At 39.2% G+C, this 25277-nt stretch overlaps 1 protein-coding gene across 1 annotated transcript in view; it reads right to left on the minus strand.

Moving 5' to 3' along the window:
* Positions 1–25277, minus strand: part of TOM1L1 (target of myb1 like 1 membrane trafficking protein) — a 53161-nt gene that overhangs the window by 21953 nt on the left and 5931 nt on the right. Inside the window, exons 3-7 of the mRNA XM_069067475.1 lie at positions 24132–24210; positions 12110–12259; positions 10846–10971; positions 8252–8359; positions 329–445 (exon numbers count right to left, since the gene is read on the minus strand). Of these exons, the coding sequence (XP_068923576.1) occupies positions 329–445; positions 8252–8359; positions 10846–10971; positions 12110–12259; positions 24132–24210 (580 nt within the window). The remainder of the gene's footprint in view (positions 1–328; positions 446–8251; positions 8360–10845; positions 10972–12109; positions 12260–24131; positions 24211–25277) is intronic.

Raw genomic sequence — 25277 nt, forward strand, 5'->3', positions numbered from 1 at the left:
TCTCATTGCTCCTACTTCCTCTCTTCACACTCACTTTTCAACACTTTACAATCTGGCTTCAGACCTCAGCACTCAAATTCAAACAGCATTGGAACTGATGAACTCTTTTTTAACAGATCTTAGGGTTTTTTCTCAATCCTTATCATTTCCGACTGCTCTGAGGCCTTTAACACTGTTGACCCGTTCTCTCTTCCTGGATATGATGAAATGAAGAGAAAGCAACACATTAGATGCCTGCAATGTCTCTCCCATGTCCAAGACTCTGACTTTAGGGAAGAATTTTGGAACCCGAATTCAATAGAAAATCACTCCCAACACCACATTATACCTCTAAGAGTTCCATATCTTCCCGATTTTCAGATCCAGGTGTATTCTCCATCAATATGGCTGACATCACTTTCACATTCATTTTCACCATATCCACTTCACTGTGCAATTTTCCAATCTGTTGAGAAAAATAAAGTTAGGAAGGGTAACACTTAGAGAACAGATACATCGTTTCCTGCCTTTTAGAGAAATGTGCTCTCATATGAACTGCTTTGGTACAATTTCAAATAGACTTAAATGAATCGATGCAAAGTGAATACCAGGAAAACAATAACAGCAATTGTGACAATGTAAATGAAAAGTACAAAAAACCAAAATCTAAATTCTAGGTGATCACAAAAGCCAAGCTGGTCCCAGAAAATGGGAGAAAACACAGCTCCCTTCTTTGCAGAGGTGGGGGACTTTGGGTCTGGAATGCTGCCTATGCTGTAAGATTCAGAACTGCTTTTTCCTTTTTATTCCTTTTCTATTCTTTGCTACAAAAGACAGTTTGCTGGGTGAGGGGAGAGGACAGGAGTATATTTAGAAATAAAGGTAAAAACAAAAGATCAATAAAATTTACAAAGCAAAACAGATGGCCAGGGGGTCACAATTTCCATAAATAACATAACACATTATATACACATATAAAATCTCTCTCCTCTCCACATACATATGTGTATACACATATACATACATATACATACACACACACACACATATATATATACACATACACACACATATGAGATACATCTAATCTTTGGTCATATTCATGCCACATCTAGTCTTCTTGTCTGATATAACCAAAAGTCTAACTATCCTTATAACACTCAGCTGTGAAATTTCACCTCATCTTTCCCAGGTTTTAAGCCCACCTCTCCATTTTCTGTTTGTAACCATATCATGTTGCTTTGCATACACTCTCCTCATTGGTCCCCCACTCCACCCCCTTCCCCTTTCCAGCCTTAGTTATGTATATTTGTCTTTCCTTGTTGGAATCTAAGCTCCTTGAGGACAAGGACTATTTGGATGATCTATCTTGGCCTCTCCAATGCTTAGCACAGTTTCTGGAAAATGGCAAGTACTTAACAAATGCTATTTCCCTTGCTACCAGGGCCGCTGCCAGACACTTCCTTGGCCACTATCATTTAGTAAACTCTCCTTCTTTTGAAGTTCATTCAATCCATTTTGTCACCCAAGCAAGATTCATGTAGCTGAGATCTATTGACATCCAGGACACACTCCTATCCTCCATGAATTCAGTCCCTGGCTTACTATCATTCTCTCCTTTTCAACTCCAGCCTTCAAACAACATAAGGGCCCTGTTCCTCAGTTTACTCATTTCCCATAACTGGTCTACCCCACCTCATCTAGACACAGAGGTGGTATTACCTTTGATCCTACCAGAAGCCACAAAAGTTCCACTTCCGTGTTCATAAACTCTGGAATTCTTTTATCTGCCTTACAACCTCTAACCCAGTTCTTCGGGGTGATCTCTATTCCTTCTATTCTTTTAGTTCTTTCCCAGGCTATAACCCTACACAGTCTATACATTCATTACTTCCCCATCCCAACCCCTTGGTGAACCAGTTCAACTCTGTTCTGGTTCTCTTCCCTACTCCTACATCGCCTTGGATTGTGCTCACCACATATTGCCATCACTCCTACTCTCATACAGCTTCAATGAACTAGAGAAAATCACAAAACTATGCTAACTGGGACACTATACATTTTTTACATGATCTCAACTGGGCCCTCACTGAAAGGCAAGCTTTTTGAACTTCCCTGATTTGCTATCCTACAAAACCACTGCAGCTTTCCCAAACCTCTTCATCCCTCCTCAAATCTTCCATAATTCTCCTTCCCTTACCCTCTCAACTGAGAGTCAAGCCTCAAATTTCGCTGAAAAAATAAAAAATGATGCCATTCGCTTGAGAGCTCCTTATCTCACATCACTGCTACCTTCCCCAATTATCTTCTCCTTTATTCCTGTCTCACATGCTGAGTTGGCCCCTTTCCTTGCCAAGGTAAAACCTACATGCAAAAGTGATCCCATTCCATTTGTCTTTCCTAACACTATCCTCTCTATCACCCCCAATCTCTCACTAATTTTCCATCTCTCCTTGTTCTACTGGCTGATTCCCTGGTACCTACAAATACACCTATGTCTCCTTCATCCTCAAAAACCATTCACTTGATCCCTTCATCACTGTTAGCTATCCTCACTTATCTTACTTTCCTTTTATAGCTAAACTCCTTGAGAAAACTCTCTACAACAGGAGCCTTTGCTTCCCTTCCTCTCACTCTCTTCTTTATTCGCTAGTCTGGCTTCCAATTTCATAATCTTAAACTTTCTCTAAAGTTATCAGTGATGTCTTAATTGCCAAATCCAATGATCTTTTCTTGATCCCCATCCTTCCTGACCTTTCTGCAGCCTCTGACACTGTTGATAACCTTGATAATCTCTTCTCTCTAGGTTTTCATGATCTTGTTCTCTCTTGGTTCTCCTATTTATTTGACCACTCCTTTTCAATTTACTCTCCCAGATATTCATCCTGGTCTCTCCTGCTAGTGATGGGTGTCCCCCATCACTCTGTCCTAGACCAAGATTCAATTATCATCTATATCTAAATGATTTTCAAATATATCTGCCTCTAATCTTTCCTTTTAACATCTAGTCTTATATCTCCAACTACCTCTTGGAAATCTTTAATTATGTCTATGCCCCATAGACATCTTAAAATTAAAATGTCTAAAAGTGAATTTATTATCTTTCCTCCAAAATTTTCCCCTCTTCCTAACTTGAATATTATTATCAAGGGGTACACCATCTTCCCAGTCACCCAGGCTGGCAACCTAGGTGCATCATTCTCAACTTTCTTATCCCCAGTAAACAACATGTTGCCAAATTCTATTGATTGTACATTTGCAACACCTCCCATATACACCCCCTTCTCTCCTGACATTGCCACCACCCTAGGGCAGTATCCTATTACCATACATCTAGAATACTGCAAAAATTTGCTGGTTGATCTCCCTGATTCAAGCCTTTCCCCTCTCCTGTCCATCCTCCACTCATCTGTCAAATCAATTTTACTAAAGTATAGGTCTAATACTATTTTATAAATTACAGCAGCTACTTATTACCTCCAGAATCACATATAAAATTCTGCTTGGTTAAGTCTTTCATAACCTGCCCCTTTCTTATCTTTCTAGTCTTTATTAATATATTTTATTGCCATTCACATACTCTATCAATGCAGTGACACTATAGCTTTTCCTAGAATGCTCGTAGAACTTCTCCCAAACCTGTATGTTTTCACTGGCTGTCCCTCATGTCTGGAATGTTCACCCTTGCTTATCTCTACTTCCAGGCTTCCTTCAAGTCTCAGCTAAAATCCCATTTTATGCCAAGAAGCCTTCCCAGTCCCTCCCTAATCCCAATGCTCTTCTTCTGAAGTTGCCTCCAAGTTATCCTGTATCATTTGTACACAGTTGTTTGCATGTTGTCTTCCTATTAGACTATGAACTTTTTGGGTGCAGGGACTGGTTTTTTACCATTCTTCGAATCCTCAGAGATTAGCGCAATGACTGACACATAATAAATGCTTGTTGACTTTTTCATTCATTCACTCACTCAGTACAGAGCTAGTATAGAAACAGAAAGACCATTGTATTTATAATCAGAGTAGCTCATATTCATGTCAGTGAAGCTTCCTGAGCTAGAACTTTTTCCTCTGTGAAATTAGGAGGGATTCTTGGTGGGAGATGTTGGTTTAGAATCCCCTAAAACGTTCTTAACTGGGATCTGTGAACTTATTGCCTTTGGTAATATTTTTATAACTGTATTTCAACATAATTGGCTTCCTTCACAACCTAGGTATTTTGTTATATGCATTGAAAAGCATTATTCTGAGAAGGGGTTCACAGGCTTCACCAGAGTGCCCAAGGTGTCCATGACACCAAAAAGGTTAAGAACCCCTGGATTAGATGAGCTCTAAGGTCCATTCCTGGTCTGGATCTATGGAATAATAATAATAATTCCCCAATAGGTAATTTCTAGAAATGCAGAAAAAAAGAGATTCGACTTAAATAATATACAAATCAGAAATACTCCCTAAGGGCCTATGTAGCTCTAACATTCCATGAAATATGAGAGAGGCTGATATAACTATACCTCTGAAATTCTTGCTTTAGAAAATGTAAAAGTTAGCCTTCAGCATGACAATTCTAGAAACAATTGTTACAGCTGTTGCTTTCTTCCCGGTCTAACATAATGAACTTAGAAAAGAAGGGAAGAGGAAGGATTTTGACCTGGGGAAATGGGGAGGTTTAGGACATACTGAACTATTACATGAACAACTGCAGGAGATGTCAGAGGAAGAAAGCTATTCATACAGAAAAGCAAAGCAGAGATTTCTGAAAGCCAACTTTCACAACAGAAAAGGCAGCCATTTTCCTTGGCTTAACAATAGCCAATAATTAATTGGATTAATTAAGCAAGCAGCATTCATGATTTGTGCATAGCTTGCCCATTTCCTCACCAGGGGTCCAGAAGGAATGTGGCCCCAGAACAAGTTAGAAAGTTATTCCAGTCATAGCCTGTAGTTATCCCAGGGCTCTCTTGCTATTCAAAGACCTGGTGCTTCCGGACCTGCAGTATTTAATGATGATTCACAGCAATAAAGGGAATCTTTTCACACACTCAATTGCCATCTCCTTTTGTCTCCCTCTACTCATATAATCTATAGGTCTTTCTAGGGAAAACACACAAACAAAACAAGCCTTTTTATCCAAGGAATTCATTTCATTTTCAGATCTTTAGAGGCTATTATGAAAGATAAAAGGGCAGTAAGGTGCATCAGTGGGTAGAGTGCTAGGCCTGGAGTCAGGAAGAGTCATTTTCCTAAATTCAAATCCAGCCTCAGACATTTCCTATTTGTGTGACCCTGAGCAAGTCCCTTTATCCTGTTGTGATAGTAATGCAATATAAAGATTCCCCTGTATTGGCTTGGTTTTCAAATTGATTGTGTTAAAACCCAGAGCTTGTTAATCCCACCTGTGGGATGGACTTGTTGATGTGAAAAGAGAGTCCTGAACTGGTGCTGGTGACAGTAGATTTGGAGAGACAAGAGAGAGGCAGAAGAAACTTTTTGGAAGCAGCACCTCATGGAGGCAGAGAGAGAGACTGAGGATTGCTGAGGGCCACTTTGAATTGCCCTGGACTTTTGAGACCTGCCCCCTGAGCTGTCAAGGACTGAGGAGACATGGCTGTTTTGCTGGTACTTTGTCTGTCTGTTTTGATGTTGTTTTGCCAGATTTGTCCACTGGTGAAAGACAGTCCTGTTGAAGAAGTCCTGGAACCTGGCTGTTGGCTAAGAGATCCTGAGACTGTCCTGCAGACAGAGAGTGAATACTGTCCACTGGTGAAGGACAGTGCTGTCGTTGCAGGGGTCTGGGAACCTTTCTGTTGGTTCATAGAGACTGTCCTGCAGACAGAGAGTGAATGCTGTCCACTGGTGAAGGGCAGTGCTGTTGTTGCAGGGGTCTGGAGACTGTCCTGCAGACAGAATGAATACTGTCCACTGGTGAAGGACAGTGCTGTTGTTGCAGGAGTCTGGGAACCTTTCTGTTGGTTCAGAAGCCCTGAAGAAGGATTTTCTTGTTGTATGTTTACAGAAATCCTGGGAGAGGATTTTGCTAATGTTTTCAGGGGTTCTAGGACTGTTCTACAGACAGAGGATGAATTAATGAAGAGACTGGCAATGTATCTTGTGGCCTTGCTAAGCCTTGTCTCCCCAGGAACTAAGATTGCTGAGAACTTGCCTCCTGTCAAGATGAAGAAAAAGACCTCCATTTGGGTATTAAGTGCTGTGCTTAAACTTGATGTAACTCTGGGGTAGATTCAATTGTGATCCAGGGGTGGGGAACTTTTGACCTTTTTGTGTTCTATGGTTGAACAAATGAATGTACTTTACTTATGTTTGGAAACTAATCTCCATTTGAGAAGAGGGGTTTTGTGGTGGACTAAATGAAGGTACAGCCTAGGGGTGGAGTAGTATTTAGAACAGGGACTTTGTAATTGATTGAATGATTGGAAGGTCCTGGGGTGGGGTAGTACTTGGAGATTATTTAATCACCCTTAGTAAATGCTGTATTTTGAATGATGTCATGTTTTGACCTTCTCTGTTCTCGGTTTGTCACTGAATAAAATGGAGAGCACCTATGCTGGTATTTTGAACCTTGGGAAGTTGCCTTTGCTTGGCATTATATTACACCTGTTTGCCTCAGTTTCCTCATCTGTAAAATGAGCTGGAGAAGGAAATGGCAAACCACTACAGTATTTTTACCAAGAAAATCCCAAATGGGGTCACAGAGAACCAGACACTACTGAAAATAACTGAACAACAGATAAAAATTTTTAAATTTTCTTTTCTTGGCATTTTGCATTTTTTTTAAGGAAAGGAAGAGAAAGTTCTAAAATGGTTTGAAGGCAAGAGATGGTCCAAATGATTAAAATATCCCTCTCTTGACCCAGAATTCTAGAATAGTATGACTTTTACCATAACACAAATGCAAAGAACAAGCAAATGAAGCCAAATGCTTTCTAACTAAAATGACTGATCTTGGTCTCTGAGATGAGATGAGGAAATACCCTGGACTCCTTTTACTGGAAAGGTGGGGAATGATGGGCAAAAATGTTGCATACACTATAAGTTGTGGTCATTGGGCTGTGACTTAATTATATATTGTTAATGTTGCAATGGAATGTTCTTTTGGAGTGGTGGGGGTGGGGTGGGGAAGAAGGTCAAAGTTAGAGGACCTGAGAGAGTCATATGAAGAAAATGCTTGGCAGTTTGGCACTTGGCACTGCTTGGCACATAGCAGGAGTTTAATACATATTTAATTATAACATATAAATTAAATATGATATATAATATGATATAATATACAATATTATATTAAAATATAATTAAAAATAGAAAAGATAAAAACAAAAGACATAAAAAAAATTTTAAATGTTTACTTATTAATTTAAAACTTTTATTTTTCTTAAATGAGAGGCAGTATGGCACAGTAAAACTGCCTTTGAAGCCAGAAAGACTTGGATTCTAGTCTTACCTCTAGCACAGGCTAGATGTTCGGTCTTGGTGAAGTCCCTTAATCAGTGAGCTAGGCATTTCTCTCAGATTGTAAATTGTAGCAAAAGTAATGGCCCAGAATAGTAGAGTTTCCTCAGTAGGGAATGCCCCATACCAGGGAAATTACAAGTTCAGTCCCTCTTGTAAAGGTAATAGGATTTAAGATCTTCCCCACCCATTAATAGGCCTCAGGTGGTGCCCATTTAGGGAAGCTTGCAAGTAGGAAGGCTTTCACACCTTTTGCTAATTTCGAATTATGCGAGAGTGGGCTTGCTTGGGCACACTCTCTCCCTCTCCCCCTCTCCCCCTCTTCCCCTCTCTCTCCCTCTCTCTGAGTTCGTATTTTGCTTTGGAGGCTTGCTTCTGATTCCCTGGTTGAGATTCTGAATGGCAGTATGTCCAGAGCTCCCTCCTTCAGATCTAAAGGCTCTCTCTATCCGGAGACATATGTAAAGTACATAGTTGATTCAGGCAGTCAGAGCCCTGTCCTTTGGTCTTTATTTCTCTGCTTACATTTTCTCTGAAGTTCAAGGTGCTGACTTTCCCCCTGAACTAGTGAATATAATTAAAAAAGACTGTTGACCCTTTAAATAGCTATCTTTCCTAATAAAGCAGATCTAAAAACCTATGTTAGCAGCCATCCTTGGTGTGCCAGTGTGGTTGCTGCTATACCTCCCTATATCTATGCCCTAATTTAAAAATTAAAATCAAATTAAAAAATTATGTGTGTATGTGAAAGACAGTATAAGAGAGAGTGACAGAGAGAGAGAGAGAGTATGAGATAGCGAGAGAGATTTTACCTGTTCATCAACCAGTAAAATAGTTGGGGCCTTGGGAGCAGCTGCAGATGAACATACTGAAGCAGATGGAACAAATGGAGGTGGCTTAGTTATGCTTGGAGACAAGGCCTATTAAAACACAATGAATAGATTTTGCTTATTTGGAGTAAGCCAAACCACTTGTATCCCAGTTTTCCCGCCCAACTATAGCTATAACCCTTGAATTTCCTTACTTGGGTCACTCTTAGAGGACTTGCCCTAGGGAAGTCATTCTCTAATTTCTTTCTCAACCCTGATGCCCCCATCCCCTCTTCTCCATTTTCCTCTAGGAACAATTCAGGTAAAAGGAATACCAAGAATAACTTTGAGGGCGGCTAGGTGATGCAGTGAGTAAAGCGCCAGCCTTGGAGTCAAGAGGACCCAAGTTCGGTTCCGGCCTCAGACAACACTCACACAAAAAAACTAGCCTTGCAACCTTGGGCAAGTTACTTAACCCCAAATGCCCTCCAAAAGGCCAAAAAAAAAACCCCAACAAAGAATAACTTTGACAGCCTGCACAAAGAGATTGAGTGAGGGCTGTTTGTCTATGAGGAGAGAGGGGCCTCATCAGTGTCCATGCCCATTTCAGCATCCGGGACAGCTTATATCATGGCCAAAAAAAAAAAAAGAATCTCAGGTCTTTATTATTTCTCAAACAACAGTACACCTCCTTCTTCTCCCTTCTTGAGTTAGAGCAGAGCTTTAAGCAATAGAGCAGAGCTTTAAGCAATGAGACTCCCAGAAGGTAAGATGTAATTGTCCTGCCAGCATGGTACAGTGAGTAGAGTGTTAGACAGTCAGGAAGACTGAGTTAAAATACTACCTCAAACATTTACTAGCTGAGTGATCCTGGATGAGTCCTTTAACTTCTTTGTCCCTTAGTTTCCTCATCCATAACATGAGGATAATAATAGCACAGCATATACTCACAGAGTTATTATGAGGATCAAATGAGATAACTTAGGTAAAGTGTGTAGCAAATCTTGAAGCACTATGCAAATATTATTTATTATTTATTTTTAAAGAGCTATGCAAACCTCAAATGCTATATAAACAGTAGATATTAAAAATTAAATTCAGCAAAAATGTACCTTTTAAAATATATAGATATACACACATATATAGCACATCCAAACAAAATTATATAACCTAATTATTTTAGCTTTTAGAAATAGAAACTAAGCAGACCTGAATGATTCTGTGTCCTCTAGTCTTCTGGGACTACTCATTCTAGTGAATAAAGCATCCTTTCAATCATATACTGGGGCATATACAGGTGGCACAGTAAAGGCGCACTCAGCCTACAGTTAGGAATACCTGAGTTCAAATCTGGCCACAGACACCTACTAGTTATATGATCCTAGGCAAGTCATTTAACCTCTGTTTGCTGCAATTTCCTCATCTGTAAAATGGGGATAATAATAGCACTTATCTCACAGGTTGTTGTAAGGATCAAATGAGATAATAACTGTAAAGCACTTACTTAGCTAATGTTGGCTTCCAACGGAACATCTTAAAAAGTAGGATGTTCCTGTTTCTAATCAATATAAGCTCTTACCACAAAGTGGCAAAGGTGGATTGATGGCTGGTGGTGAGGCTACCTATCCCTTGTCTCTCTGTTTCAACCTGGCATAGTACTATAAAATGCTCACTGCTATTATTATTATTTAGCAAAACAAAAACCACCTCCTAGTTAATATCATTAATAGGAGCTGGGTGGTACAATTGAAATTGAAATCCTGTTTCAGATACTTATTGTGTTCCATTTGACCCTGGACAAGTCACTTAACCTCTCTCAACCTCAGTGTTTTTATTTGTAAAGTGGAAAACAGTAGTAGTTCCTACCTCCCAGAGGATCAAATGATCCATACTAAGCATTTTACAAACCTTAAAGCACTGAAAAAGGGTAATCATTAATTAATTCCAAATCAAGAATTTCTTCAATGTGTATGGATTCAACAATAAGTTCATATACTAAACGAATTTTATGTTCTCTATTTCTCTTGAACAATTTTTGCTGTTTGGGATCTTGGGCCAAACACTCACCCTCAGCGATTCCCCTATTCCTGCACACAGAGAACAAAAGGGCTGAACTGGATGATCTGATGTAATTTTGATTTCTAGTATTTTTCTTAACAGCTTCCTAAAACTAACTAAATGGCAATTCCTATAAAATATTCTGATTCAGCTTTTTTTTTTTTTACTAAGTTAAGAGAGTGGCTTCTGTTTCTCACTCCAATGTCTATAAATAGTTCTTAGTTTTCTCTACTACTTTTCACCCTCAGTCAAAATTTAATCCCATGCTCCCAAGTACTGAGAGTTGCCACAAATAGCAACTCTTATCATTCCACAATTCCTATAAAACAAGAACTCTGCCCATTATTTCCCCCATAGTAGATCAGAATTTAAATCTGAGAACATTCTTACCTGGAACAAAAATGCAGACTAAAGCACATTGGCTTCTACCCGACATTTATGACTATCTTAAAAAGAAGGGTCCTCTTCTCATTCATTAGCATTAACTCTTAGTACAAAGTGGTGAAGGTGGATGGTTGACTGGTAGTGAAGCTACCTACCATTTGTTTCTCTGTTCCAATCTCTGTCTCTGGAGAGGGAAACTGGACTCCTTTCTTGAGCAGCTCTAGGTATATTTCCTTGACTTCACTCACATCCACACCTCCAGGGAAACCCCGTGACCATGTCTGTGTTAAAGAAGAAAGTCACAAAAATTTAAGAAAAATTTTTAATGGAAGAAAACATGCTAAGCAATATAGAAATATGGGGCCTAATTAGAAAACAAGTTATTTGAGATCTCTCTGGGACATTCTATGCAAAAAGGTATACAATGTATAATATGTAGTCCATACATTTAAGATAGCTCTAATATATGTTAGCTGGTAACATAAATCCTCAATCCTAAACAACCTGACATAAGATAGCCTGAAGAATATATATACAATTGAACAATAAGAGTCAAGAGAGGTAATGTAATTAGAAAAGGCTATAGACTTGGAGTAAGACCGATCTGTGCCTCAGTTTCTTCCTCTGTAAAATGGGATCATACATATCAGACCTACCTCACTAGCTTGTCATCAGGATCAAGACACTAATGTTAATCTTAAAGCAAGTGCTAGTTAAACATTAGCTATTATTATTTTTTATTTTATTCTAGTCTTGTTTTTGCTACTCCCTTGCTAAGTGACAGGGAACCACTAAAGATCTCCCAATAAGAACAATGTGTACAAACTGGTGTCTGCAGGAGATTAATTTGGCAAACAGGCAGAATGAAGGAGAAAATAAAATCATGACTTTGGAGCCAGTCACTTTGAAGAAATCACTTAAGCCTGTTGGATCTCAATTTCCCTATATAAAAAAAGGGGTATAGACATACAAGCTCTCCTAGATGCTATGTAAAGTAAGATAAAACTTAAAAGGAAATTATTTCAAGCTCTTGAGAAAGTTATTGTGACATTTCTGGGTAATTGTTGACTATATATATATGCACTGCTTTTTGTTTTTATTTTTTAACATCAGAAATAGAAGGGTTTTTTTGGGGGGGGGGGCAATTGGGGTTAAGTAACTTGATAAGGTTACACGGCTAGTTTTTTTGTGTGGGTGTTAAGTGTCTGAGGCTGGAACCAAACTCGGTTCCTCCTGACTCCAGGGCCAGCGCTTTACTCACTGTGCCACCTAGCCGCCCAGAAATAAAAGTTTTAACAAGGTTTTAACTCAAACCTCAGGATCACTAAAGCAACCTGTGGCTGTACAAGGAGTTTCCAATTCTTAGAGGTTTGTAAACAACACATGGGTTACCACCCCAGAGAAAAAGGACAGACTTACCATGATGAAACTCAAAATCTTATTCTGTATGTCTAAAGGCAAGTTGTATCTGGGACTCAGCAGCTTAATTAGGTGATCTTTAGTGAAGTCCCTCTTCACAATCAGGGCCTGGAAACTTGGGCCACAGTTCTGCATGCACATGTCAATAAGCTATATTAAAGAGAAAACATGAAAAATCGCACCCATTTTCTAACACTCCCTCCAGGCATGGACGAGTCATGGCACACATCATCAGCACAGCCAACAGATGTCTGGGTGCCTTATTATGTACAAAGGCATTATGATAGGTGCTGAGAAAGTTCCCAAATTTAGCTAAGCCACATCACAGCACCTATCTTTAAGTGCCTTATAATGTAGTTAAATAAAGGGGGCCTAGATGTAAAGAAGATAAACAATGATACAAGGCAGTATACACCCAGTGCCAAGTTAGTCAAACAAAGAATAGAAACTATAGGAATTGAGAAGAGGGAGTGGTAACTAGGCGTGGGCAGTCCAGGAAGGCTTCATAGAGGAGGGTACATTTAAGGCAGCCCTTGATAGAAAGGTTAAAATTAAACAAGCAAAGAGGAACAAGCACATTCTAGACAAGGAAATGGCATTAGCAAAGTTAAGGAGATCAAAATGAGGATGGTATTTTCAGTATTCATATGGAACATTTGACTGTCATGAAAGGTTTATATAGGCTATTACTAAGAGATGAGATTAGAGGGCTAAAGAGGGATGGGACAGACCCTGGAGGGATTTGAATGTCAAGCTAAGGGGAGACAGTAAACTATATTGGAAAGAGCACTAGAAGAGGAGTCAGGGTTCTGGATTCTAATCCTAAATATGATGCTGACTTGTGTGACATCTAGGCAAGTCCCTCACCTTCTCTGGGCTTGCTTCCTCATTTTCCAATGACAATGTTGAACAAAATAGTCTCTAAGGTCCCTTCCAGCCATAATGTTTTATGGCTCAGTTAATTTATTCCATAAATAAAGGGAAACCACTGAAGATTTGAGTAGGAAAATGATGTGTACAAAATGGGGGTTAACCTGATTCAAAAAGAGGTAGCATGGCATAAGTGAGTAATGACATTAGAGTCAGAAAGACCTGTGTTCAAGTCCTTCCCCTGACATGTGGCTAAGTCAATCAACCTGTAAGTGCCCCCAGCCAACTCTCTAAGATCAGTAATTTATAGCTTAGGCATGGAACTGGGTCCCCTTCTGGGCTGACTTGTTCATACAACTTACACTCATGTTGGCAGGTCAGGAGTTTCCAGAAAGAGGCATGTAACAAATCTACAAATCATTACTCTTTAAGATCCTTGGGATAACCCTGGTATAGGGAGATATTTTGCTACTTTTTTTTCTGAGTGTCCACTGGCATGTTTCCCATTTCCACAAAATCGATGACTATGGCACAATTAATTCTTACACTTAAACATTTACTAAGGTATAAGGCAGAAGAAGCAAGCATAATCATAACATTGACTCACTAGAAGGCAAAAAGTAAAAATAATTAAAGCCTTGTAGTATGAAAATAAATCCAGATCACACTCTCCCACCAATGTACATAGTTTCTTTTGGGAAAAGTAAGCATACATTTAGGAAACTAGTGGAGAAAAAGAGAGAAAGGGCAGATAAATGGGGAAACCCATGTGCCCAGAGCAACTCACAATGCTGGGCAATAGGCACTAATGTCCTTGGTGCGCTGAGGAGTAATTCACATTGCACAAAGCCACTTTTCTGTTAGCTGCTTCTTTTCTGCTCCTTACAAAAAAAAAGTTACCCTTCTGCTCTACTCCTGATGAAGCAATGATATGCTTTTTTTACCTCATGACCACACTTAATGGGTTGCTAAAAAAATGTTATACTACTATACTGACAAGCAGTAACCTTAAATCAGATAATGGCCAAGCTCTTTATAGCCACAAGTCATTGGGGATTCTACTTTGTCAAATCAGCTCCAAGTCTCTTTTCTCCAGCAAGACAGATGCAGTCTGACTTCTCCTTCTGCTTTTCCTCTTCAAATAGCACAGTAGATGGCAGTAAGAAGTTTTCTCTTTCAGGCTTTACATGGCACCAGAAAGCAACAAACTCAATAAATTTGTACACAGCAACAGGATTCAGCTCTCCCCCAATGAACTTCAAGAAGCTGCTTGTCTCTCAGTAAAACCATGCCTCTCTTTCAATCAGAAAGTCTCTAGCAAAGCAGCTGAAGGATCATTTGTCCCAGCTGGGAACCCTTCTTCTTTTCTGTAGCTAGGTCCTTGTGATTCCTCCTGTGCTAAGCTTATTCTCTTACTTTCCTTCTCCTCCTACTTTCTGTCTCTTCTTAGAGCTTCTTTTCCTGATACCTTTTTTTGAATTTTTTTTTTTAAAGCAATCGGGGTTAAGTAACTTGCTCAAGGTTACACGGCCAGTTATTTCTGGGTGTGGTGCTGAGTATCTGAGCCCAGATTTGATCCAGGTCATCCTGACACTGGAGCCGGTGCTCTTACTCGCTGAGCCACCTGGCTGCCCCTAAGCAATTGGGGTTAAGTAACTTGCTCAAGGTTACACGGCCAGGTGTTTCTGGGTGGGTGTTAAGTGTCTGAGCCCAGGATTCCATCTCCAGGTCTTCTCAACACTGGAGCTGGTGCTCTTACTTGCTGTGCTACCTGGCCGCCCCCCTGATACCTTCTTAATACCTCCTCAAATAGGAATTTCCTGGTGGTTAGTGGCTCATTTTCACTTTCTGAAGTGAAACTCAGGACACACATCTTTCTATCAGGTCTGAACGTACACTAACCTTCCCATAGTCTCCACTCAGTTGTTTGATTTACAATTTTGTCAATTATAAATTTCAGAACTCTCAAAAACAGTCACAAACAAATGAGCTGATAGACCTATAATGTTAACGGGTGTCGTTACCTCAATCACTGCTGTCTTCGAACACATCCTCTCCCTACATTCATCTGAGGTTCGGCACTACTCTACCTGGTCCTCAGACTAATCTGTGTTCAACATTTTATCTGAGAGACTGTGTTTCTTCACCAGTTGATTTTTATCAGTCTTCCTTACACAACTGTTCTTTTCCTGACCCCTTTCAGCAGCCACATTGTTCACATATGAAAAGAGCAGGCAGTACTTTACACATTCATTATTTCATAGCCTTTGTTAAGCATCCTTTATTTACTAAGTATTGTACTACAAGATGGGGATATTAAGTTAAAAACAAAAGAATTCCTTGCCCACATGGAACTTACACTCTACTGGGGTGGGCGAGGGACACATACACAGAAGATTAAATATAAAATATACACAAAGTAGATCACAGTATTACTTTCAGGGTGAGGGCACAAACAACTGGGGTGACCAGGGCAGGTTTCCTATTGGCTGTGGCACTTGAGATCGACTTTGAAGGAAGTTAGGAATTGTAAAAGGCAGTGCTGAGGAGGGAGTACATTTCAGGCAAGGGGCAGCCTGGACACAGGCAAAGAGACTGAAAATGGAATATTGTGTACTGAGAACAGCGAGCAGACCAATTTGGCTGGAATGCAAAGCATATGAAGGAGAGTAAGGTTCAATAAGCCTTGAAAGGTAGGCTAGAACCAGATCTTAAAGACTTTTAAAGGCCAGGGCTTTTCTTTTCTTTTAAATTAATATTTTTTTCCAATTACATGTAAAAATATGCAAAGAGGACAGCATATGGATAATAATCTAATAAAGGAGACTAAGAAGGGTCAGATGAAAGAAGATCCAAGAAAGAGTAATGTCGTGAAAACCCAGGGAAGTCATTGTATCTCCCAGGAGAGATTAGTCAATATTATCAAGTGCTACAGAAAGATCAAGAAGGATGAGGACTGAGAAAATATCAATGGATTAAGCAATTAGGAGATCACTGGTAACCTAGGAGCAAGCAATTTCAGTCAAATGATAAGGTCAGAAGTCAGATAGCAAGAGGCTGAAAAGTAAGTGGAGGGAAGATAGGGGAGGCAACGAGTCTACACAACTTTTTCTAGGAGTGGCTATGAAAAGGAGGTGATATGTAAGACCAACAGCTTTAAGGAATCGAGTGATGAAAGCAGAAAGAGTCAATGGATAAGGAGACTGATAACGATCAGCAAAGAGATGACTGATGGGGCAATCTCACAGAGGAGACAGGAGGGGGCTGGTGTTTATGAAAGGTGTCATCTCTTTATCCAAGACAGGAGCAAAAGAGGAATGAGTGCTGGGGGAGGGGAGAGATGAAACAGAGATAATTTCAAGGATATCTGGAAAGAGGTCCTCTTTTAAAAAGAGAGGGTAAGAGCATAGGTGGCCTAGAGAAAAAAGAGCAGGTTTGAAACTGATGCTAAAGGAAAGTGGGATAGAGAGTCAATCAGGAAAGAAAAAAGGGACTGGCATACAAACATATATTTGCAGTAGACTCAATCATCAAAATCGAATTGCTTCCTCCATCAGTGTTCAGCCACAGGCCTGCAGATAGCAGGAGTTATCCAGAATTGTGGTTTGGAAAGGGATGATTGGTTTAGCAAGAGACAAAGGCCTCAAGGGTAGAGGAAGGGATAAAGCTGAAATGGTTTACTACAGGGTGAAGGTTTTGAAGGGAGTAAGATCACAGGTTCATAGATTTTGAACTATAACAGCCTTTAGAGACCCTTGAGTCCAACCCCCTCACTATAATCGAGGGGGAAGCTCAGGCTCAGAGAGGTTAGATGAGCTGCCTATAATCACAAAGTAATAAGTGTTTGAGGCAGGATCTGAACTTGGATCTCCCTGACTTCAAGTCTAGCACTCTATCTATCATACCCCTTAGATGTCTTTTCAGCTACAGCATGGAGGACAGCCTGGGAAATCTTAGAGGGAGTGGAATATGGGAATGGAATCAGTGGAATACCGATAACTTTGAAGAAGCTGATTTGCATCAGTTGAGGGAATTTTCACAGAAGGAATTCCCTTCTATCTATAGGGTCTTCCAAAAATCTTAATGCAGTTTTAAATTACTAAAGCTTAAAATACCTCCTCCCCATCAGATATCTGTCAGCAGAATAAAGGACACATTGGAGGGTTGAGATCCTAAAAGCATGTTACCAGTTATGAGGTTCTTTCAATAGACCAAATGTGATGTGACATGATAAGAAGACTATGGTAGCATCAACAGAAATAGAGAGAAGAGACAAATATGAGACCCTTGAAGAAAGAATTAACAGGGCTTGGTGAATGACTGGATATAAAGAGGGTTGAGGAAAGCTTAAGTTCTGGTAACTCGAACAACAATGGTAGGTACACTTTGAAAAAAAATAGAGGGGGGGGAATAGTTTGAGGGAAAAAAATGGAATTTTGTCTTAGATATGTTGTGATCCAGCAGGCAACTTGAGAAGCAGGAATTCAACTCAGAAGACTTGAGCTGTTCAGACAGACTTGAGAAAGATGTAGAAGATTTAGTTGGCATCATGGAAATCAAAGAGATCTCACTGGGAGAAAGTGGAACATGAAAAGGTCAAGGAATCTGGGCTTTTTTTCTACCTTTAGAAGGCAGGAGAAGAAAACAAGCCACCAAAAGAGATGGAGAAGCAGTCGGGGAGATAAAAGGAGGAAAATATGGAAAACAAGAGAGGAGGAAGTCTGTAAGAGATGGTAGTCAGTAGTGCTAAACAGATCATAGTGCAAAAAGGCCATGAGAACAGAGGTTTTGTCATCAGGATATAATTTAATTTTGGGTTTGGGTTTCGCAGAATATGTCTGGTCAGACATATCAACAATTCAATAAGAGCTAAAAACATGTAGCCAGAAGGAAAAAGGGTTTAGAATTAAAAAAAAAAATAAGATGAGTCCACTATACTTTAGAATGGATAGCAAGAACATGGTTAGATAAACTTTTGGCTTGAATGTAGTATTTTAATGAAAATGATATAATGGTAAAAGAGGCTCAACACCACTTGAAAGAGTTGAAATAATTTCTTTTTATCAATTGGGACAGAAAAACACAGAATTTGGGATAGAATAAGTTGCCTGAATTCTAGTTACTATTTATTTTAATTCCTGAAACAATTAGGAAAGTGCTGATGGAGTGTAATTTTATATTGTCATTGTTATGAGTGGAATTAAGGATTTCTTTTTCTTAGTTCAATTTAATCTGTAGCTATCCATTAACTAAAGCTCACTAGGGACTCAAAATTAACTCCTATGCTCCATGAGGCAATGAAAAGGCATGAGTGAGTAGCCTAAAATCCTTTTACTCTCAAATTGCTTCCATCCTAAGAAGAAGCAGCTCAGTAAGCAAGCCAGCAGAGACTGTGTCCGTGCATGAAGACCACAGACAGTCTGTTATCTGTTCACATTTCCCCAGATGTCATAATCCTAAATGAGAATGCTGCTTCTTGGTTTTGGCTTTACTGCTGTAATGGGAATGCAAATTTGGAAGATCTTCCCTGCCCCTAGGCTAAAATGCACCTGAAGCCTGGGGAGGGAGGCTTGTTTTTCAGTAGATACTTCTTGATTGGCCAGTGAGTCAATAAGGTTGTTACATTCTCTGAGCCAGGAGAAGGCTATATAAGCCCTGATGTGTAGCTTTGTTTTGGGACTCACTTTGAGAAGTGTTCTGTGATTTGATCTGAATTATGGGAAGCCGTTGTTGAGAGTCCCCCTGGCTTTGAAAAACCCAGATGTGGAAACCCAGATGTTGACTGGGTATGGATGTAATGGTTGGACAGTTTGGAAAGCTGTCTACTTGATCTGTTAATGTCTTGATAATTCTGTCTGTATATTTTGAAGTTTGGGGTGCTGACCTTTTTCCCCTGAACAAGGTAAACGATATATGTCTGACTGATTAAAGTAAGTTTGTTAACCCATTTTGAGTTGCTTTCCTTTAACAAAGCAGATCCAAGAACCTGTATGGGCAGCAAACCCTGAGGAGGCGCTTGGAGTGCTTGCTGCTACAACTGCCTATTTCAAAGACATCCAGTGCCTAGGACATAGAGAAGAACTGTGAATTCTGTGTGGGAACTGATTCATTGATGTAAAGGCAGAAAACTTACAACTTCCTGGAGATCCTAGGGAGTTGACTGGGAGCACACAGAGGTTTAATGACTTGATTAGGATTACATAACTGAGAAGTGTGAAAAGGCAGAGAAAGCACTAAAGACTGGATTTAAACCCAGGCCTCCTCCTCTAAAACCAAGATCAAAACTAAAAAACAAAACGTGAGCCACAACAGGGTCCATCAGTAGAAGCATTCCTCTCTTCACCAGCCCAAGCCAGAATAGTCAAGAATTCTACTGGCAGCTGGGTGGGCAAGTGGGTAGAGTGCTGAACCAAGAATCTGTAATAACTAAGGTCCAATCCAGCCTCAGAAACTTAACAGCTGTGGGACCTTGGACAAGTCCTTAACCTTGGCCTCATTTTCTTTCTTTTTTTTTTTTTAAATTTTTTCCCCCTCATTTTCCCCCTTTCCCAAGGTTGTTATGAAGAAAAACTGAAATATTTGTAAAAGGATTTTACAAACCTTAAAGGGCTATATAAATGCCAGCTCTATTTTTATTGGTATCATCATCATAATCTAAAATTTAATCTCATACATTTATGCCAAAAATGACCCTGCTATAGGAAAATGCTTTACTGAATTTGAGTACCTTTCCTTTGTTGATTATTTTATATTTATCCTATATATGTGTGTGTGTGTATCCGTATATACATATACATAGAGAGAGTCTGTATATAGTTGTTTGTATGTTGCCTCTCATTAAATCATGAGCTCCTCAAGGACAGGAACTCTCTTTTGCCTTTCTTTGTGTCTCCTACTAGCACAACGACTGGCCCTTAGTAGACACTCATTAAATGTTTTTTGACTGACTGGCTGAATTAAGAGATCCCAAACAGGTAGATGCCCAATGGAAGGTACAGTAAATTAGAGTTTAGGGAAAATATACTGGGATTCTAACCTAGATTGAATCCAGTCCAGCACGTGTTTATTTTGTCATCTACCATCTGCAAAGTCCAGTGGGAGACTGGGGAATACAAAGACAAAAAAGGGGAAAAAAAAGTCCTTGCCCTTGAGGAATTAACATTCTACTTTGGAGAAACAAGATGTAAACAGTACACAGGGGATAATTTAAGGCTGGAGATAGCACTAACAGCTGAGGGGATTAGTTAGGTTCTTCATGTTTCTTCTAAGAAGGGGCTTCTATGAAATGATATTCTGAAAAATAAGCACTTTTTCTAAGATCTTCCAAAGATGAAAAGGGCTGTTTGCATTAAGGAACTCGAAAACTGGTCCTTATTTATTTCTTAGAGCCCTGAGATTCTCAGATAATTTGTAATAACCTTTATGTAATGCCAAATAGCTAATAGAATCTTTATATGAAATTCCAATCAGTTAACATCTGAGAAAAACAGATATACTTTTCATATGTTCTTTGTAGCACCTAGTACATCATGGGTGATAAAATCTAAATTGACACTGATATCATGGCAAGAAACAAGGGTGTTTCTTCTTTTCTTTTTTTTCCATCTCTTTTCTTCTCTCCTGCCCATTTCTCTAACTGCAGCTTGAGAGGTACCCCAGCATAGTGGCTAGGGGAATAGCCTTGAAGTCACACCAGGCTTCTACCATCTATTAGCTATGTGACCATGGGCATGTTATTTCACTTTTCATTGCTCTAGGACCTGAGACTAGAGTTGACTCTAAAAACTCTTAAACTATAGACAAGTTTAGTTGCCTGAGTGTTGAGTGTCTGTGTAGTAGAGAGACTTTCCACACCTGGAGCTTTTCAAACTGATGGCCCAGATTTAAAACAAAAACAAACACCCTACAATCTAACCCATTTTAACAAAAAGAAAAAGAAAAATATGTCTGTTCATTTTTACACGTTTAGATACTGCTGACAATGCACATGATTCCCTCTACCCTAGGTCTCACTGATTTTTTTTCTGAATTCTACCAGCATTTAGTGCACATTTCATAATTTAACACTTGATGAACTTTCTTGCTTTGAGAAGAACATAAGGGTTCACATGACAGGCAGGCACCACTGGGCTGTGATTTGTTGGTGGGAGGGAACTTCTGAATCACTGGGATCACTATTTTGTATCTTTTCTTCTGTATTACTTATCTTTTCAACTAGTCTTTAACTTCTTCTAGGTCAGAAACCATGCCTTATACAATTTTCAATATCTCATATATTAGTATTATGAGTACACAGGAGATGTCAAATACTTGATTATGGAAAGTATTCCCTTCCCTTTCCACGGAATTGGTTTTATCAATGTTCATTGACCTGATATATTTCCATTACTATTAATTATTTTCAGGAAGACTAATCCCCAGATCAGCTTCTTGGAACCTAGTGAGGATGTTTCCTGGCCATTCATTCACTATCTAAACAGAACACTACTGTACTATAATTAACAGCAGGGAGATCCCCATGCAAGCCAACTCCCACTCACCTATTCAAACAGAAAAACCAGTGATCCAAATTAACAGACAATACAGGAGTCTTTAAACTTGTCTTGAAAAATTTTTTATGATCTTTTTACAAGTACAATTTCCTTCAAAATTATGTTTGGCTTAAGTAAATACTGGGATTATAAAGTAATTGAGCACATACTTTTGGGACAATAATCAGTCTGGAGTTACAACTACTGCTCCAATGGCTAAAGAAGGAAATGATGCCACTGGGCTAAAATTCCTAAGTCTAGCTGGATGAGACTAACAAGCTGGGTGAACTTGGGTAAACTAATTTACAACTCTAGGACTCAGTTTCTTTGAGGAGAGGGATAAACTAGATAATCTCTAATTTTCTCCTCTACCTCTATGATTTTGTGATTCTCTTCTTCACTCTTACACCAGAATCTCCTGTTGCCAAGTACCGATTTAGACATCATGAGACTAAGAATATGTAGTTCTAAAGTGGAACAGCTGAGCTGCCATCAAGGCTTGGAAAGAAAAGAAGGAACAAGGGAGACTACCTGGGATGGCCACTGGTTGTAACCCCAACAGAAGGGGAATATAAGAAAAAAGAAAGCTCTGGAAAGGAAAACATCCCTGGAATTGAACTTGGAGAATCATTTCATTGATTCATTAGGGCTATTTAGCGCTGTCCTTATATTGCTATCGGGCTGTTGTCTATGTAACAGAGCTACAGTAAATGGTTCTAAATGACTGAAATCGGAAACCTGAGACATTCCAGTATCTATCCAACAGCTCTCTTGATAAACACTCCCAAAGCTCACAGGTGAGGCATGATTCTGCCTGATTAGTACTGTAACCATGCATAACTGATGGGATGCTAGAATAAATAGAGAGAGGTGTGCAGGGAAAAGGGAAAGCAATACAGTCTGTATTCAGGTGGAAGGAAGGTAGAGTTTGCAAGCAGTCAAGTAAAAAGACAACTCACCAAAGTTACTGAAGGTCATATGGAAAAAAAATGGGAGGGAAAAAAGGGGGACAAGTCAAATAAGTTTCCACACCCAAATCATGGATAATCCAAAACAGTAAAGAAAACAAAGCTAATACCAAAGGAAAAAAAAACACCTTAATTTAATGCCAAACATTCCTAGAAACAATCTGAACAGCAGAGCTATCTTGATGCAAACACAACAAAGTGTTAATGTCACAGGACTCCGAAATATAATTAAAATAAAAGATAAGCTCATGAATATGTCACTGGATAGAAATTAAGATTAGGGGGTGTGTGTGTGTGTGTGTGTGTGTGTGTGTGTGTATTTGGTGGGGAGAGGGTCTATTTTCTGCAACATATATACAAATGGCTTGAGTGAGTTATGTGTGTGTGTGTGTGTGTGTGCGTGTATTTGGTGGGGAGAGGGTCTATTTTCTTCAACATATATACAAATGGCTTGAGTGAGTTAAGGCCCATGAGGCAGATCTGAAATAACTTACTCCTTATTATAAAATAGAATATTCTCAGAATCCTATTGCAACCAAAATTCATACCAAATGTAAGTTACTGTTCCAGGAAATTAAACAGGACAAGTACGACTTCTTCAACTGCCAATCTACTCAACTATTTAGCTCCCCATAAATACAGAGTTCTTTGCTGATTTAAGCATTACCCACTTCTAAGTAATAATATATATTTACATGTATGCATATACATGCATGTGTATATACAATAAATATATGTATACATACACCTGTGTGTATATAGGTATACACACATGTATAATTATGTGCACATATATTGTGCGTGCACATACAAACCACACAAAAGCACATATACATGTGTATCCAACACACGTTTACACATGCATACATATATATGTGCAACTCCCAGTGAGGAAACTCCCTCTACCAATGCAGATTGACAATTGCTCTGCAATTTATAGTCATAGAAACATTACCTGGTGTACTAAAATGTTAAGTGACTTGCCCAGGGTCACACTGCCAGTAGGTGTCAGAGGCAAGACTTGAGCCCAAGTGCTTCCTATCTCTGAAACCACTTATCTAGGCACTATATCATGCATCATTATAAATGTATGCCTCTCACATGGGAGAGAGGCAGCATGGGGGTCTAATCCTGCCCCTGGGACATACTGGCTGTGTGCTCCTGGGCAAGTCACTTAACCTCTCTGTGCCTCAGGCAATTCTTTATGACTATGAAGCACAGATCAGGTGCTAATCTTATCACTAGGAGTTATCTACACTATGAAATAACAGGCTGGATGGATAGACAGACAGACAAATAAATAAGTCAGATAGATAGGTAGGTAGGCAGATAAACTGTTAAGTTAGATAGACATAGATAGATAGACAAGTAGACAGACAGACAGATAGATAGACAGATAGATAAGACAGACAAGTAGATTTACAGACACAGACAGAGCAGATAGATGGATAGGGAGAGAGATACACAGATATGAGACAGAGATTTCTTTCTCTATATAAATACAGATGCATATACATAAATGTGCATATTTTATATATGTATATACACATATACATATATATGTATGTATTCCTGCAGAATTAAAAAAAATCCTTCAGAGGTCAAAGAACTAGGAACTTTAAATCTTAATTGTGATTGCGTCAAAATACTCACTGATAAGGTAAGTTGGATCTCCTTGTGATTACAGTTTTTAGAAATCCTTTTCTTCAAAGCTCTTACTGCCTCTTTTGGCCTGTGACAATAGAGAAGCACAGTGATCAAAACTATCTATTTACTTGATTTCTATAGGTGTTCAGAGATTGAGAACCCCAAGTGTGATCATGAGTCAGTTTCCCATGCCAAATTACAGAACTACGAAAATACCAAAGAAGAAACCATACCATTAAATTCAAGGCTGACAAAAGTTCAAATCTCTGGACTACCAAGTCCAAACAGATTTCTATTCACCACATTACATAGTTTATAGTGAAATGTCCTCCAAAAACATTGAGGGGGCAGCTAGGTGGCGCAGTGAGTAAAGTGCCGGCCCTGGAGTCAGGAGGACCTGAGTTCGGTTCCGGCCTCACACACTTAATACGCACACACACACACACACACACACACACACACACACACACACAAACAACTAGCCGTGTAACCTTGGGCAAGTTACTTAACCCCAATTGCCCTCTAAAAGGCAAAAAAATAAAAATAAAAAATAAATAAATAATAAAAAAAATTGAGGCTTGTTTGTCACCTCCTCCACTAATGAATGTTTCTTGACTACCTATGTACTCTAACAGGCAACATGCCACAGGAATGACTTTGATCAGCTAATAGGATTGCAGTTTTAAGCAATGGTTCCCAATCCCCAAGAAGTTATTGAAAGGGGGTCTGCAAATCTTACTTTCACCAAACATTGACATTTCACTCTTTTTTTTAGCCTACTTGGGAATTTCACAGATATAGAAAATTCCCTAGAAAACCTTCTTTACCAATGCAGATCAGCAACTTTAACTATAGTATAAGAGAATTGCCTGAGGTCACTGAGATGCTAAATGAGCTACCTAAGGGGGACACAGCAGTGTGCCAGAGGCAAGACTTGAACCCAGGTCTTTTTGGCTCCAATATCAGCTCTGTCTAGTATACCATATCTACCTCTAATATTCAGTACCAATAAAATATGCAGCATTAACACAGTATAGTAAATATGCCTTCTGTAAGTTGTACACTTAATTCCCATGCACAATCAAGTATTACTGTTTTTTAAATGTAGATGCTATTAGAATGAATAAAATCCAAGCAAATAGTATAACACAA

Source organism: Petaurus breviceps, unplaced genomic scaffold (genome assembly GCF_028583685.1).
Source record: "Petaurus breviceps papuanus isolate PSGF00001 unplaced genomic scaffold, PetGlider_PUasm1.0 90750, whole genome shotgun sequence".
Lineage (NCBI taxonomy): Eukaryota > Metazoa > Chordata > Mammalia > Diprotodontia > Petauridae > Petaurus > Petaurus breviceps.